This window comes from Chanodichthys erythropterus, chromosome 11 (assembly GCF_024489055.1).
Source record: "Chanodichthys erythropterus isolate Z2021 chromosome 11, ASM2448905v1, whole genome shotgun sequence".
Lineage (NCBI taxonomy): Eukaryota > Metazoa > Chordata > Actinopteri > Cypriniformes > Xenocyprididae > Chanodichthys > Chanodichthys erythropterus.
The window spans coordinates 9761172-9774789 of NC_090231.1; the positions used below are offsets into that span (position 1 = coordinate 9761172).

At 35.8% G+C, this 13618-nt stretch overlaps 1 protein-coding gene across 5 annotated transcripts in view; it reads left to right on the forward strand.

Moving 5' to 3' along the window:
- svep1 (sushi, von Willebrand factor type A, EGF and pentraxin domain containing 1) overlaps positions 1 to 13485 on the forward strand; it is a 107848-nt gene extending 94363 nt beyond the window's left edge. The window contains exons 41-49 of one of the 5 annotated variants that reach the window (XM_067401497.1): positions 243 to 306; positions 543 to 716; positions 860 to 1036; positions 1680 to 1874; positions 3534 to 3704; positions 7078 to 7173; positions 7401 to 7496; positions 12266 to 12359; positions 13163 to 13485. In XM_067401497.1, coding sequence (XP_067257598.1) covers positions 243 to 306; positions 543 to 716; positions 860 to 1036; positions 1680 to 1874; positions 3534 to 3704; positions 7078 to 7173; positions 7401 to 7496; positions 12266 to 12359; positions 13163 to 13193 — 1098 coding nt within the window. In that variant the 3' untranslated portion in view covers positions 13194 to 13485. The remainder of the gene's footprint in view (positions 1 to 242; positions 307 to 542; positions 717 to 859; positions 1037 to 1679; positions 1875 to 3533; positions 3705 to 7077; positions 7174 to 7400; positions 7497 to 12265; positions 12360 to 13162) is intronic. The other 4 variants (XM_067401498.1, XM_067401499.1, XM_067401501.1 and 1 more) reach the window with 4 other exon arrangements.
- Positions 13486 to 13618: the final 133 nt, after the last annotated feature.

Consider the following 13618-nt stretch of genomic DNA (forward strand, 5'->3'; position numbering starts at 1 on the left):
CATTTTTAAACTGGTTGACCTATGTAGGGTCACAGGGATGCAGAAACCTATCCCAGTGTCTCAGGCCATAGGCAGGGAAACACTCTAATATCCCAGTTAATAACAGGGATTAGTCCTTATATTATCTAAATCCATATTCCCCCCAAATCATTGCCCCAATAAATGTATTTCTAAAAGTGGTGAATTAGAGTTAGTAAGCCAAAAGCATCTATATATTTATATTGTTATTTTACATCATCTAGGGGGACTCTGTTCAAATATGTCAAGGTGATAAAACCTGGAGTGGAACTCAGGCAGTGTGTGCTGGTAAGAAAAAAAATAGTTTTTTAATCCGATTTTTTTGTTTTCTTTTTTAGATATCTTTAATAACTTACAAAATTAGGAATGTTTTCTTGTTTTAAGCATAATTTCATAAATTAAGCACCATTATTATTGATAGGTTTATGCTTAACAAGAAAAAGATGTTATTTGTTATACTGTTATTGATGATGTTATTATTACACATTCATTCTTCTTGATCTTTAAATAAATTTTTTGTCTAGCAGTGTCATGTGGTCCTCCACCAGTGGTTCCCAATGCAGTTACTTTGTCAAGTGGTCAGACATACCAGAGTATTGTGAGTTACATGTGTCATTCAGGAATGAGATTGGTTGGTTCACAGAACCTCACTTGTCAAGCCGACGGAACATGGAGCTTACCTACACCAGCGTGTGAAGGTAAGAATAGATAAACAGTCACTCTTTAGCTTTAAAAAACAGCACAAGTTCAACGTCTTTCAGTGTTTCTCTATCTGACCTATTCTTTCCATTCTTTCCTCTTCCTTTCTCTTTTTCACAAATGCACATACACAAACTCTCAGTTTTAGGAGGCTGTGAGAGGATAACAGATTTATTGAATGGAAAAGTGCACGAGCACAACCTGTCCAGTGGGCGTGCTCTTGAGTTCCACTGTGACAAAGGCTACACACTGCAGGGAGAGTCTCTTATCATGTGTGTGGGAAACGGCTCCTGGAGTTCACCCTTCCCTGTCTGTATACGTATGTCAAGCACTATGGTTCAAATACTCTGACAATATTTGAAGAGAAGCTTTCTAGAGGAGGGACTTAGATTCTGAAAAAAATTGCATTTATTCACTAACCACTCACAACCCTATCTAACCTTGTGTCAAATGTGCTTAAAATACAGTCGTGAGAAGTTAACTAAATTAAAGTTAACTCTTTTCTGCTCAAACACACTTCCATTGTATGTAAATTAGGCTCATTATAGATTGTACCTTCCAGCAGTTGGCACTGCACCATTGCACACTATTTATTTTTTTAGTGCCATTTATTTTTAGTGAATTCCCTCTAAGATTTGATTAATGTATTTGTTCATTTCTCTATTGAAGTTTTTAGTTCACTCACACATCTTTCAAAAACAGACATTTCTTTCTGTATGCAAACTTTGCAAGACTTTGCACAACATACATTTTTGGGAACGAAATTTCACCACCAATTGTTAGGCCTTCGTCAATGAGAGAATTGCAAAACACCCTATCTTCCACAGAAACATACTAAATTTACATTTCTAAGAAGTTAAGATGCAACTAACTGCATTATAGGTCTGCTTTTTTATTAAATCAGCAAGGCTTTACAGTAATACATGACTCAAATCTTATCACTTAACCCCCCCTTCCCACAGCCAAATCATGCCCCCCTCCTCCTGGCTGGACTGGAGGTAAAGTCAACGTTACTCAGACGGCTTTCCTGGTAGGCCAGTCAGTACCAGTCAGTTGTCCTAAAGGTCAGCGGTTCAAAGGTAACCAGGGAAAAGGTTTCGCCACTTTAACTTGCAGGAGTGATCAGACCTGGACCCCAATCACTGCAGTGTGTGAGAGTGAGTACAAGCATTCATTATTTCCATCTTTACAATATTTATTAGTTGCATTGAATGACAAAATATAACTTTAATATATGAATTTATTTTAATGCCCAAAAGCATTTTGCACCTAATGTGAGGCAAATCTCGATCTCAAATTGTTTAGCACAGGCAGAATCTAAAATACTTTTCCAAGATGTTTGGGCCATATTTTAAAACATATTTCAGCTTCTCTCTGGTGCACCTCACTATCCAATTATAAATCTGAACATGTAGAGCATGAACATTTCTAAACCACATACTGTACACACAACTTGCATTTAAAAAAAATCTAGAGCAAACACTTCCTGATTTGATGAGCTGGAGATTTGTCATATTGTGATGGGTTAAGACACTATTAATTTAGTCTCTAAGCACTTCCACTTTGTGTAATCGTTCTGACTCAAGCACAGCTGCTGATTACAACAGCTTGAGGAGTAAGATTTGACCAATGAAATTTGTTCCTCATTCAGGCTGCAGTAATGTAATTGTGGAAAGTTTTATTAGACACATACCTTATATGTGTGCAAATGCTAATGGTGTTGAAGACAAATGATCTGTTCCAAACCCTAGTGAGCTGTCTACAGAAGCAGAATTTTAATGCACTTTAGGCACGCTCCCGATGCAAAAATAGGTATATTTACTATTTATGAGATTCTTGTTTTGGCCAAATTATAAGTCTCAGAATACATTATAGTTAGTTCAGTGAAAAATAAATAATTCCAAGATGACAGATGAGATGAGAGAAACATTGATAAAATAAACTGAATCAATCAACACTTTTCAGTATTAAGTGGCATACTGTATCTGTAATTAAAAAGACATTAGTTTACCCAATATTTGTGTGGCTGTGTATTTTTATGATTGTTACTATAATGTTTTACCATTAGCATACCAACATGCTAACATCAAACTCTATTAAAATCTTTATAATTTCATTAGCTAACAAGGTTTTGGAACATTATGTGTCACATTGATTGTAAACAATTGCTTTTTTCAATGCATGGAATCTCTTTCGTATTGTCTGTTTTGTTTGAAATTTTCGACTCTATTTTCCTCTGTCCCCATTGCTTCTGCATGTTATCATACAAAATAATACAAGCCTTTTCTCTCACAGTTAATGTTCCTTTGTTGTGCTGTATTATTTGTGATATTTTGATCCTTAGGCAATTTGCATGCTAGCTCTGTAATATGACATGCGTATGTATATGATGGATTGTGTGCACATTTATAACTGGTTATTGCCTGAATCTGAACAGTATGTGTATAGGTTCACTTTTTTCTCTCTGTGAGACACCTGTTGAATTTCACTCACTGCCTGTAGCATTACTGTTATCAGATGTGAGAGAATACTAAGATATCATCTCAAATGTGCATTTCTTGTGCACTATCTCCTGTTTTGTAGTTATGTTTGTATGTTCCCAACACTAATTATGCTTCCCGTTACATGAAAGACTTGTCAAATATTTTAAAATACATCTACCTAAAAAGATTGAAATGAGAGAGCTCGAAAATGCCATTTCTTAACCATCCTTGAAAGACCCAGAAAGCTCTCTTTAGTTCTTCAATGGACTGCTCAGCCTTGCTGAGAATCTTCCTTTCTAACCTACTGGTACGGTCCATTTTAATCACACACAGGGGTGTCCTGCGGCCCACCACTGTACGTGGAAAATGGGGTAGTCCGCGGGGCAGTGTTCCAGTTTGGAGATGTGGTGGTGTACTCATGTTACGCAGGCTACACCATGGAGGGTTCTAGCAGGAGTGTGTGCTTGGAGAATGGCACTTGGACCCCACCCCCTACCTGCAAAGGTAGCACAAGGACCTGCCCTTAAATCCCACTTGGATTTCTGCCTTCAGCCTTTCTCTGCACCTTTGCATAATCCTGTCACTCCTTTTTGCTGGTCTTGCACATTTACACATAAACACAAGCACTGGGCCCTTTAGACTATAGTATCTTTATAGCTAATGACTATTAAGCAACACTGCTAGTCAATGGCTTGAGATTTACTAGCCCTGTTTGTGCACTTTTGGTGACAAGAGTCTCACTAAATTTATTCCAAAGAAACTGCAAAGTCCCATTCCCTTTCTGTACATTACTGCAAATAGATAACCTACCATTGAAAAGTTTGGGGGTGGTAGAATTTTTTTAAATTTCTGGAAAAGTCTCTAATGCTCACCAAGGCTGCATTTATTTGATCAAAGTACAATAACAATAGTGATGTTGTAACAATTTAACTAACTGTTTTTTTGTTTTTTCAATAGCTGAATTTTCAGCAGCTGTTACTTACAGAAGAGGTTTAGGGCCAAGCAATAATAAAAAAAATAAAACCGTCTCGAGATTAAAGTTGTTCAATTTCAAGAAAAAACTCAAACTTAAATTTCGAGAAAAAAGTCGAAATAAAATGTTAATGTAACACAGTTCGTAAATATGGGAAGAAGGAGGCGGGAACCGGCGAACATTCAACAAAACTTTAATATAAAATAAACAAAGAACAAAACGAAAGTAATGCCGGCAGACCCTCGCGGACGTCTGCTGGCCACACAAACATAATAAACCATAAAATAAAGTCCAGGCCTGGTCCTCTCCCGTCCTTCACTGTAGTCGCTCCTCCTTTTATGCTCCCGGAGCTCCTCCGTGAGGGACTCAAGGCCGGTGCGCCTCCCAGGTGATGCTTGTTAACACTCGCGCCACCGGCCTCGCGCCGTTCCCTCGTGGCTCTCGCCCGCCCTGGGGTCGCCACAGTTAAGAATAAACTTGTTAAATTGCGAGAAAAAACTTGTTACATTTCGAGAAAAAAGTCGAGATAAAATGTTGAGAATAAACTCATTAAATTATGAGAAAAAACTCGTTAAATTTCAAGAAAAAAGTCGAGTTCTCCTAATTTAAAGACTTTATTCTCAACATTTTATCTCAACTTTTTTCTCGCAATTTAACGAGTTTTTTATCGTAATTTAATGACTTTATTCTCAACATTTTATCTTGACTTTTTCTCGTAATTTAACGAGTTTTTTTCTCCTAATTTAAAGACTTTATTCTCAACATTTTATCTTGACTTTTTCTCGTAATTTAACGAGTTTTTTTCTCCTAATTTAAAGACTTTATTCTCAACATTTTATCTTGACTTTTTCTCGTAATTTAACGAGTTTTTTTCTCCTAATTTAAAGACTTTATTCTCAACATTTTATCTTGACTTTTTCTCGTAATTTAATGACTTTATTCTCAACATTTTTCTCGAAATTTAACAATTTTTTTCTCGTAATTTAATGACTTTATTCTCAACATTTTATCTCAACTTTTTTCTCGTAATTTAATGAGTTTATTCTCAACATTTTATCTCGACTTTTTTCTCGTAATTTAATGAGTTTATTCTCAACATTTTATCTCGACTTTTTTCTCGAAATGTAACAAGTTTTTTCTTGAAATTTAACAACTTTAATCTCGAGATGGTTTTATTTTTTTATTATTGCTTGGCCCTAATCCTCTTCCGTAGTCTTATTTTCATCAGTTGAAAACATTTGTGCTGCTTAATAGTTTTGTGGAAACTGTGATACATTTTTGTCAGGCTCCTTTGATGAATAGAAAGTTCAGAAGAACTTGTTGACCCCAAACTTTTTTAACGTGAGTGCAATAAGGCTTTGTCTTTGGATATAGTATTACCCCAAGCTCCTTATAAAATATTATTTTATAATAATTTTAATTGTCTTGAAGTTATAGTATCTGACATGAACAGTATATAATAATAATGTTTTAGGTGTAATGATATGCAGTATAGCCAACTGTTAATGTCACTTTTATTCTAGCATAGCTAGAATGCTATATTGACAAATGCGGGGCCAGAATTTATTTTAATTGCCATTGAACAACAGCGTTGTCTCACAGAGATTATAAGGATGGGCTTTGGTATGGATGTCACTTTTTTTAACAAAGCATGAATGATTCACTAAATAGAGCTTTAATTTTTGGCATGTTAATGTTTTAACATTGCCCTTCTCTGCCTCTCTTTTGGTCTTTGAGTCTTTAGCTCAGTTATTTTGAGTCAGTGCTGGAAGGCGTCACAACAGCTTCTTAAAAAGCACAGCTCATTAACAGTCATCCTACAAACCAAGATGCATTTCTCTCTGTGGCTTTACTCCTTTATTAGAAAGCGAGAACTGTTGGGCGTGGTGTGAATTTCTGTACATGCATGAATATATGGGAAGTAGAAAGAGGTTAAAACAACATTTTGTCTCATACCGATGGAAAGTTCTAAATTAATATTAATTTAGAATATAGTCAAACCTTATATTACTGTAATTGTCTAGATTGGTTTAATATGCCCTATGTTAAACCATTCCTTTTTTGTTTTCTATTTAAAAAAAAATAACATAATATGAATCCATCAATTTGCCCCTTCTATAATTCAGAGTGACATCAAAAACCACAAATCCCTTTACACTAAGGCTATAAATGTCACAGTCAGCTGCTGCCTCATTATTTAGTAGAATGAAACAATGATGTTTCTCTGTCTCTGTCATTCAGTCTGATAAGCAATTTAAATCAGTGCAATGCTGTCTGCCACTGCACTGTACAAAATATTTTCATGATTTATCACAACTTTTCACAAATCTTTTGTCAAATCACCTTAGGTTCACAAACGTTGTTCAGATAACATAATATTTTGAGTTTCTGTTAAATAAACTGATTTGTTTCTTTGAATAATTTTGAGTTGAAATGAACTCAAATTTTTAAGTCAACCAGTTTAGGCTACTTTAAGTTAAACCAACAAATCATTTTCACAGTGTGACTGTGTTTTAATAATTTCTGTACATTATGTTAATCTAATGCCACATTCATAATAATACATTTTAATTTAAAAAAAGGGCCTAGTGACGCCCCTTGTACCTGCAACATGTGAGAAGTGCCAGTATGCAAGAAAAAGTGAGGGTATGCTCAGCTTAAAATATAGAAGTGCCAGTACTGCATACCGGTGTATACCGGCCCAGTTCAAGCACTGGTTTGGGTACTTGCAGAAATGAACTCTGATCAGTGCAATTTCACACCAGTCTGAACAGCTAACATCTAGTTCTTTGAATGCTGCATGTCTTTCTGTTAGAATTCTGTTGGAGATTGGCACTGTGTACAATTTCTGCTTTTTTAAGATCGTGTCAGTTTCATTATTGTACTAATCATGTGTTTGTACAGCTGTGTGTTGGGCCCAATGTCAGAATGGAGGTGTGTGCCAAAGACCAAACACTTGCTCCTGTCCAGAGGGATGGATGGGCCGATTTTGCGAGGAGCGTAAGTACACACACAAACATGCACAATAACAACAACAGCATACACAAACAGAGATTATTAATATTTCTACATGACAGCAGTCATGTATAAAAACAGTATGCATCACAACAGCTTCCTAAAAAGCGCTGCTAGTCATCCCACAAACCAAGCTGCATTTCTGTCTGTGGCTTCAACCCAAATGTTACACAATTTCATAGTGCATGTGCCTTTTTTTTTCTTTTTTGCAGCGATCTGCATCCTACCGTGTCTCAATGGAGGGCGCTGTGTCGCTCCATACCAGTGTGAATGTCCAGCAGGATGGACGGGCACACGTTGCCACAATGGTAAGAGTGTGTGTTTGTGTTCAAATAAATAATGCTTAGTAGCAGAACTAGTTGACCACTCAGCCAACCTTTAACGTTGTGGATCTTGAATGAGTAATACATTTACATTTAATCATTAAGAAGATGCTTTTATCTAAAGTGACTTACAAATGAGGAGAACAATAGAATCAATTGAACAATAATATGATAATAAATCTACAAAAACATCATCTGCTTTTTTCAGTCTTGACAAGTTGAGACAAATTAGACAATTAGTGATAACCTCACAGCATTTAATTACAGCCGATTAATGGAGCTTAGAAAACATCTGCCATTTACCTCAAGCTATCTGTGATCTTACATGTTAGCGTAAGTCTTAGTTCAAATGTAAAAAATGCTATTTAGGGAAATATCTCTCACTGTTAACTAAAGATGATGATAAACTAATTAAACTTAAGAGTTTAAATGTAGGGTGGAGTGATTACAGTGATTTTAGACAGAATGGCCTCATGGTGGGATGGGGCCGTGGCTCATTCTCCTGGGTCATCCTGTGTCATGCTCATGTTGTTGCCAGGCAACACCTGTTACAACAGGCTACTAATAGTGATATCCAGAAGATCCCAGGAGCTCAAGCAGTGAAACAAAACACAATTATTGAAAACGCATAGGGGCAGTTGACATGACATGTTGAGCAGTGACAGTGGTGTGATATGCTATACTTCATCTAAAATTATTTTATACAGCAATTATTATACTTCTAGTTTTATGAACTCACATTAATTGAGACATTTATATTTTAATAATGATGTCAAACTACATATATGTACAAACACTATTTAAGTGAACTGCAAAACATTTAATAGGTTAATGAAATTTATGAAAAAGTTGACCGGCATCTAAAAACATACTTTATATTATAGTAATAAATATAAATATATACATTTTAATCAAAAAAAAAAAAAAAACAAGCTCACAATGTCACAAATATTAATTTCAATAAAACAGTCGTGTTATTCATGAATTTAAATTAGGTTTAATGTATTATTTTATATATTCAAACATATTTTATTTGTTACCATTTAAGTCGATATCTTGGTTTGTATAGTGATTTTTTATCTGACTTAAAGGGTTAGTTCACCCAAAACTGAGATTTCTGTCATTAAGTACTCTCATGTTGTTCTAAACCTGTAAGACCTTTGTTCATATTCGAAACACAAATTAAGATATTTTTAATGAAATCTGAGGGTTTCTGAACCATACATGGGCAGCAACGTCACTGCATTTTTTCAAGGCCCAGAAAGGTAGCAAAGACATAGTTAAAATAGTCAACTTGACTACAGTGGTTCAATCTTAAAGGTGCCCTCGAATGAAAAATTGAATTTATCTTGGCATAGTTGAATAACAAGAGTTCAATAAATGGAAATGACATACAGTGAGTCTCAAACTCCATTGTTTCCTCCTTCTTATATAAATCTCAGTTGTTTAAAAGACCTCAGAAGAACAGGTTAATCTCAACATAACACCGACTGTTACGTAACAGTTGGAGTCACTAATATGTACGCCCCCAATATTTGCATATGCCAGCTCATGTTCAAGGCATTAGACAAGGGCAGCCAGTATTAACATCTGGATCTGCACAGCTGAATCATCCGACTAGGTAAACAAGCAAGAACAACAGTGAAAAATGGCAGATGGAGCGATAATAACTGACATGATCCATGATTACATGATATTTTTAGTGATATTTGTAAACTGTCTTTCTAAATGTTTCGTTATTATGTTGCTAATGTACTGTTAAATGTGGTTAAAGTTACCATCGTTTCTTACTGTATTAACGGAGACAAGAGCCGGCGCTATTTTCATTTTTAAACACTTGCAGTCTGTATAATTCATAAACACAACTTCATTCTTTATAAATCTCTCCAACAGTGTAGCATTAGCCGTTAGCCACGGATCACAGCCTCAAACTCATTCAGAATCAAATGTAAACAATATAACAGTATACAATACTCACATAATCCGACGCATGCATGACGCTTGTAAAGATCCATTTGAGGGTTATATTAGCTGTGTGAACTTTGTTTAGGCACTGTTTAAGGCAGGGGTACTCAACAGGCGGCCCACGGGCCGCATCCGGCCCGTCAGCATTAAATTTGTGGCCCGCATCATGCTACATATAAATGTATATTTATTATAATTTGCGTCTAAAATTAGCGTGAATATTACTTCGTTTTTTTTACACGTACACAAGGGTAGGCGTACAGTGCGCGTGACACTGTAATCATCAGCAGAGAACGCGTATAGTGTACGCGCGCAGCACAGTTTTTCTAACCGCAAAGAACAATATAAACTGAAGGCACTTTGCACGCGCGCATTGAATAGTTTTTGCACTAATTTAGTTTGTCCACAAGGTGTCAGCACTGAAACGGGCTGTTGTTTCAGTCTGAAAAGAAACGGATAAGACGGAACAAGAGTAACAACAAACACAATAGCCGACCGTGTTGAAGAGCGCTCGTTTGAGGGGATTAAAAGATACCAGCAACTCTAATTTTAAACAAGTACAAAGACATTTTATTGTAACTATTTGAGCGAAAAAGACTAGACAAGCATGAATCTCTCTAGTGCGCATGTGTCGAGCACTTGTGTTCGTGAATGCCATCAAAGGCTCGAGACTGTGCGCGCAAGTAAAAAACAAAGTAACCTTATTTTTCCATGATGAAATGCAGTTGACATTCCTCAAACTTTGCAGTGTGTAAGTTGCCGAGCAGCATGAAAAACACACCTTTTATTCTTAATGTCAATGTGTTATAAACAGAAAGCAAGCAGCGCTCCCATTAAAGATCTGTCATCACATAATTGAGCTCACGGAGAATATCTTATTTATCATTGTGATTGAACATTTAAAAAAAAAAAAAGATTTTTGGATTCTTACCAAATTAAAAGGTAATAATAATATAAATAATAAAACGTTTATTCTCTGAGTATAAATAGGTGCTATAAAAACTGTTAAAAAGGTGCAATGGAGTATAAAAAGACTATAAAAAAAAGTGCAATGTTTTCGTCTTACGGACAAACTCTTATCAGCCAGTGAACAACAGCCAGACCTTAAATTTCTTGTGAAAAGAAATGAAATAAGGATGAATAAGGAATGAATAAGGATTTCTTTTCATCAGTTCTTGTTTTTCTTTATGCATTTGTACATTAAGAATACAGCAAGACAAGCTATTAATCATTTTTTTAAATGCCATTTATCATGTTAAGTGACACTTTAAAAAGGACACCATACTATTAAGACTATTAAGCTAGATAATAAACTGCACTTTTAGTAAATAAACAGTAAAACTACAAATATTGTCTTAAGTAGGCCTAAAAAGTCTTACGATCCAAGTTATAACTTGTGGCCCTTCGCGTTTCATTTGGTTGAAATGCGGCCCTCTTGGCCTCTGAACTTGAGTACCCCTGGTTTAAGGCAAGCGCAAGCTCCGTGGGCGGAGAGCACAAGAATTAAAGGGGCCGCACAGCATAAATCGGCTCATATTTAATGATTCCCCAAAATAGGCAGTTAAAAAAATTAATTTAAAAAAATCTATGGGGTATTTTGAGCTGAAACTTCACAGACACATTCAGGAGACACCTTAGACTTATATTACATCTTGTAAAAAACAACGTTCGATGGCACCTTTAATGTTAAACGTTGTTTATGTTGTAGACGCAGTGCAGCGCTTCCTGGTTCTTCCGGGAATGCCAACTCAGTATTGGTCGACGCTATACACGTGAGCAGCATGACACGTGTGTGATGCTGACGCAGGAGCCGGCCAATACTGAGACGGCGTTCTCAAGTAGAACCAGGAAGCGCTGCACTGTGTCTACAACATAAACAGCATAGGAGAATGACAGGGAAGAGATTAAATTGTTGAATACAGTCATTATTTTTATGTTTTTGCACAAAAAACGTATTCGTCGCTTCATAACATTAGGGTTGCACCACTGTAGTCACATGGACTATTTTAACGATGTCTTTGCTACCTTTCTCTGCCTTGAAAAGTGCAATAACATTGCTGCCTATGCGTGGTTCAGATACCCTCGGATTTCATCAAAAATATCTTAATTTGTGTTCCGAAGATAAACGAAGGTCTTATGGATTTGAGAGTGAGTAATAAATGTGTGGGTGAACTAACAATTTAATTTCTGAAACTGCTTCTTTTCTCAAGACACAAAGTTTTTATTTATCATTTTGATGTGCATTTGCTTTCACAGTACTGTGATCATCTGCATAATTAATGACTTATAAAGGACAAGGACTCATTTACAATACCACACACATTATTTTTTTTACATCTATCAATGAAACTTTATTATACTTATTAAGAACACCACCAGCAGAACTATAAATGTGTGCATTTACCTCACCCGCAGTGTTTGCTGTACAGGTTTTACTTGCTGGTTCACATTCTGAGGTTGTTTGTCTCTTTGTTTTTTATCTGTCTCGACAAATCCTTAAGTCCTCTTAAATTACAGGGTATGTCCCCTTTGATGAACCTTCCTGGTTGCTCTCCAAAGCACATTGTGTGAATGTATGCATAAATAAAAGAAAGAATTTAGTTCCTATGCTTTTTCTTAGAAAGACAATGCCAAAGTGCACCACGATAAAGAAAACAAGTTATACACGTTCTATAAAGCCTGAACTGCAGTACTTTGATGATGTAGCAATACATTTATAAAGTATAAATATATGCACTGGATTAGTGGTGAATTATTGGTTAATGGGAGTATTTTGTGTGTGTTCTTAGCGGTGTGTTCCATGCCCTGTTTGAATGGAGGAAGGTGTATCCGACCCAACAGGTGTCATTGCAGCCAAGGATGGGGAGGATATGATTGCTCTAGGTAGGCCAAACATAAATAATATATATGACATATTCATATTAACAGAAATTTTGACATTTGATGATCTATAGTATATAAACCTCAACTCATAGTAATGTAATCTAGCCAATGTATTTCCACTAACTGTACAAGGAACACCGAAACTCAGCTGGGAGATTCCCGTTGATTGTGAAAGACAAGTAAAGAAACAAGTATACAGATAAGAACCGACCTTCTCTGAGCTCTTCTTTGTGTGTCTGTATGTGAATTTATGGCACACCTAGTTTTATGATAGCATATCTCTTACAATAAACATACATTTCCCAGGGCACTGCAGTTGGTTTCAGTCCAATCACTGAGTTGGCCGAGGGATAGGAAAAGGAGACTGTTGCTATTTCTTTTGCGATTCATTCAAGTAATTTGCTCCTTTCTGATCTTTATTGCACTGATTCAGTGCCAGTGTCAAGATTTTATTGAGCAAATACAGCCTCTCACTAGAGTACTATTGATCCGTTTCCAGCCAGTCGACTTGATAACCACATCCCTCAACTAATTAAACGCTGCAATCGACATTGCTGGTTAGAGTGATTCCTAATTAGATTTATGTGAAACTTGGTCAATATAAGAAACAACTGAGCTTTAAAGCAATGCTTTACATATCTGTCTGATATGTAAAAGCAGAATGCATCAATACCTCAAGCAAATATTACTTACCCATGCTTGAGGAAGGTATCGCAAATGTTAGACATTATGGTGATAATATTTAGATCAAAAAATGGGTTTTAACATTCTTCATCTGATCTTTGATTATTGTTGTTTTTCAGAAAAAGAAAATCTGGATACTCTCATTTTTAATGTGCCACGCTACAAGAGTTCGAGTCTGAATGTGTTGCAACAAGATGGCCTAATGTCAGAAACTTGTACACAACAGTTTCTCTTTCCCTCCGAAAGTCCTAAGTGGTTTTGTAAATTAAAGCTGTATTTTTTCATGTAGAAAATGAAACAGTATTAAATATATGCTGCTGCTATATACATGAACTTGTATTATGTGTAAAAATGTTGATGTGATTGTCCAATGTACATGTATATAAACTATTCTTTCCATGTTTTTATTAAAACAGAAAACACAACTATATAAAACCCAACTGTAATTCTCAGTCCCGCAGTTAATGATGAAGAATTCTCAATTAAACTTTCAGTTTGTTTTACCTGCCTGTCTCGTATGAGTAAATAAACATTTGACTTGGATAATTTGATACAGCCAGCACAACACAAGAACA